The 2,463-nt window shown below is 33.2% G+C and overlaps 1 protein-coding gene across 1 annotated transcript in view; it reads left to right on the forward strand.

The window, feature by feature from the left end:
• Positions 1–2,463, forward strand: part of LRP1B (low density lipoprotein receptor-related protein 1B) — a 542,706-nt gene that overhangs the window by 476,421 nt on the left and 63,822 nt on the right. The window contains exon 41 of the mRNA XM_012650500.1: positions 1,641–1,815. Coding sequence (XP_012505954.1) covers positions 1,641–1,815 — 175 coding nt within the window. The remainder of the gene's footprint in view (positions 1–1,640; positions 1,816–2,463) is intronic.

The raw sequence follows: 2,463 nt of genomic DNA on the forward strand, positions 1-2,463 counted from the left end.
GTTGGGGACAATATTTAAAGAACTTTTTGTCAATAAGAGATATGGAATCTAGCAACCTGCCTGACAAAAATTGTTCTTCAGAGATTTCTGCATCAAATGGGAGGCTATACTAGATGATCACATGGGCTGCTGTTAATACACTGTTCATAAATAAAAAATAGAATTTGTGCTCTGTACAATCACTTGCCAATCCTAGAATCACTACAGAAACTATAATGGGTGGACACTAACATTGACATTTTCTTAATTTTTAGGTCTCTAAGTCTCTCACCTTTTGAAAGTGCTACTGTTCTTAGATATAGCCAAAACCTATATTAATAAGCTTAAACATTGAAGCTCAGTGAAGTTACTTGGCATAATGCAACAGCAAGCATAAGAATGCTTGAAATAAATTTCCATAAATATGAACCAAGCCTGTCAATAAATTTAATTGCTGTCTGATTTAATAAAGGGCTAGATAAACATACAACCATGAGAATTATAAATTATGTTTTAATTTTCCTCACCCACTATAATTGTCATATAGCAGGTTACAGTTTATAAATTGTGATTTTTATCTCAGCTAATCTCATTTAACATTGCTTCACAATTAGATAGCTAAAAGGAAGTTGCAGCTTCTAAACACAAAGTCTGGGATCAATTTAATCAGTTCTTTGGTTTTTTTTTTGCTCAAGATTATTTGTATTATGAATTTCATTATTTTAAATGTGATCAATTATAATATATTCATACAGAAACACACAAATAAGCCTGTCTGCTTTTCAAAAGGCTGAAGCAGAATGTCTTATTGTAAATTTAGAGTGGTATTATATTAATAAATGGTCTTTGTTTTATTATGCATGTTCAAGAGATATAGAAGTATTTGGAGGAAATCTTCCTTTATAGTTGAGAAAATTGTGTGTAATGCTCAGTAAGAAACGTCTTTCAAAACAAGGGCTTTTCAGATTACAGGAAATTTTTCTCTTTGACTGATAAAGAGGTTAGTCTGTCACCTTGGAAGAGGATAATAGCCTAGAATTCTGCTATCACCTCCCACCCATGATAGATCAGCTATTTTCCCAGTTCACTTTCCTCTTGGAGTTTCAGAAGATGCACACCTTCTTGTTTGCTCACCTGTTCAGGCATTTGAAAAATGCCTGGGTTTGTTCTGCTACCTATACAGGGAGGTAGGTTTCTTTCCACAGCACCAGAGAATGGTGAAGAGGTAGGATACCTCTACTCACCACAAATTACACTATTCTCTGGATGAAATGAGGTGCAAAGGCAGCAATGAAAAATGACATCTAAAGTAATCTGAAGCATTTTTGCTCATTTCAAACTATACTAATGTTCATTGGAAGGAAAGCTAAGGAAATTTGTTAACTTAAACTTTAAAATTCAGAACAAAAAGAGTTTGTCAGCTAGCATTATATCAACATAACCCCTCCCCTCTTACCCAAATGAAACAATGCCTAAACTCAGGCAAAGAGTGGAATCAATAGTACTAGTAGAGAATTCTAGTTTACATGAGCTGCTTTTGTAGATTAATCTACCCGTTCATCGACCATTTTTAAATATTAAATGAAACAGTAATATTTATTGTCACTGCAGAAAAACATCTTGTAATATAATTTAATTTTTCTGTTGTGCATTCTTCCTAGATGTGTGCCACTACTATTGTGTGAATTCTGAGTCTTGTACCATTGGGGATGATGGAAGTGTTGAATGTGTCTGTCCAACACGCTACGAAGGACCAAAATGTGAGGTTGACAAATGTGTAAGGTGCCATGGGGGACAATGCATTGTAAATAAAGACAGTGAAGATATATTTTGCAAGTAAGTGAAAACCAGTTTAATTTATAAAAGCATTCAAACCCCAAAAGATGTGGCAGTTCAGCAATAAATTGTGAAAATGATGTAAATTATTTTTGTTCTAAAATTCTGTATGGTGACCATTGCATATTTTTATGGCTAGAGATGACGTTTAACTCATTTTAAATTAATCTGACTTACTCAACACCTGTTATAAACATCTGGGAAACTTGAAAATCCATCATACAAGGAGATGGTGAGATTATTCCCTATATAGAATATTCCTAAGTGTAAGTAAGAAATAGTGAATTGCAGTATGCTTTCAAAAAATATGTGTAATATTATTCAGTTAGGAAAGCTCAAGCTTTTAATTGTTTCATCATTATTATTGACAATGAGTGGGTTTGCTTTTCTGTTGCAAATTGATCCTTTGCAGGAGGAGCAAAAAACCTGTCTAATGGAATTAAACATTACTTTTTTTTTTTCCTTAATCTAACTTTGAACATTATGATTCAAAATAAATAGAAGGAATAATGTGTTCTGGGAAGCAATTAAAACAAAAATGTCCAAGTTTGACTTTCATTACATTACCTTTTGCCCTCTGACTTCACGATTAAGTGAATGGAAAATAGAACATGGTGGCTAAAGGGCAATTCCATCCAGTTTCTATCA

The sequence above is a fragment of the Propithecus coquereli genome, unplaced genomic scaffold (assembly GCF_000956105.1).
Source record: "Propithecus coquereli isolate 6110/MARCELLA unplaced genomic scaffold, Pcoq_1.0 Scaffold33, whole genome shotgun sequence".
Classification (NCBI taxonomy): domain Eukaryota; kingdom Metazoa; phylum Chordata; class Mammalia; order Primates; family Indriidae; genus Propithecus; species Propithecus coquereli.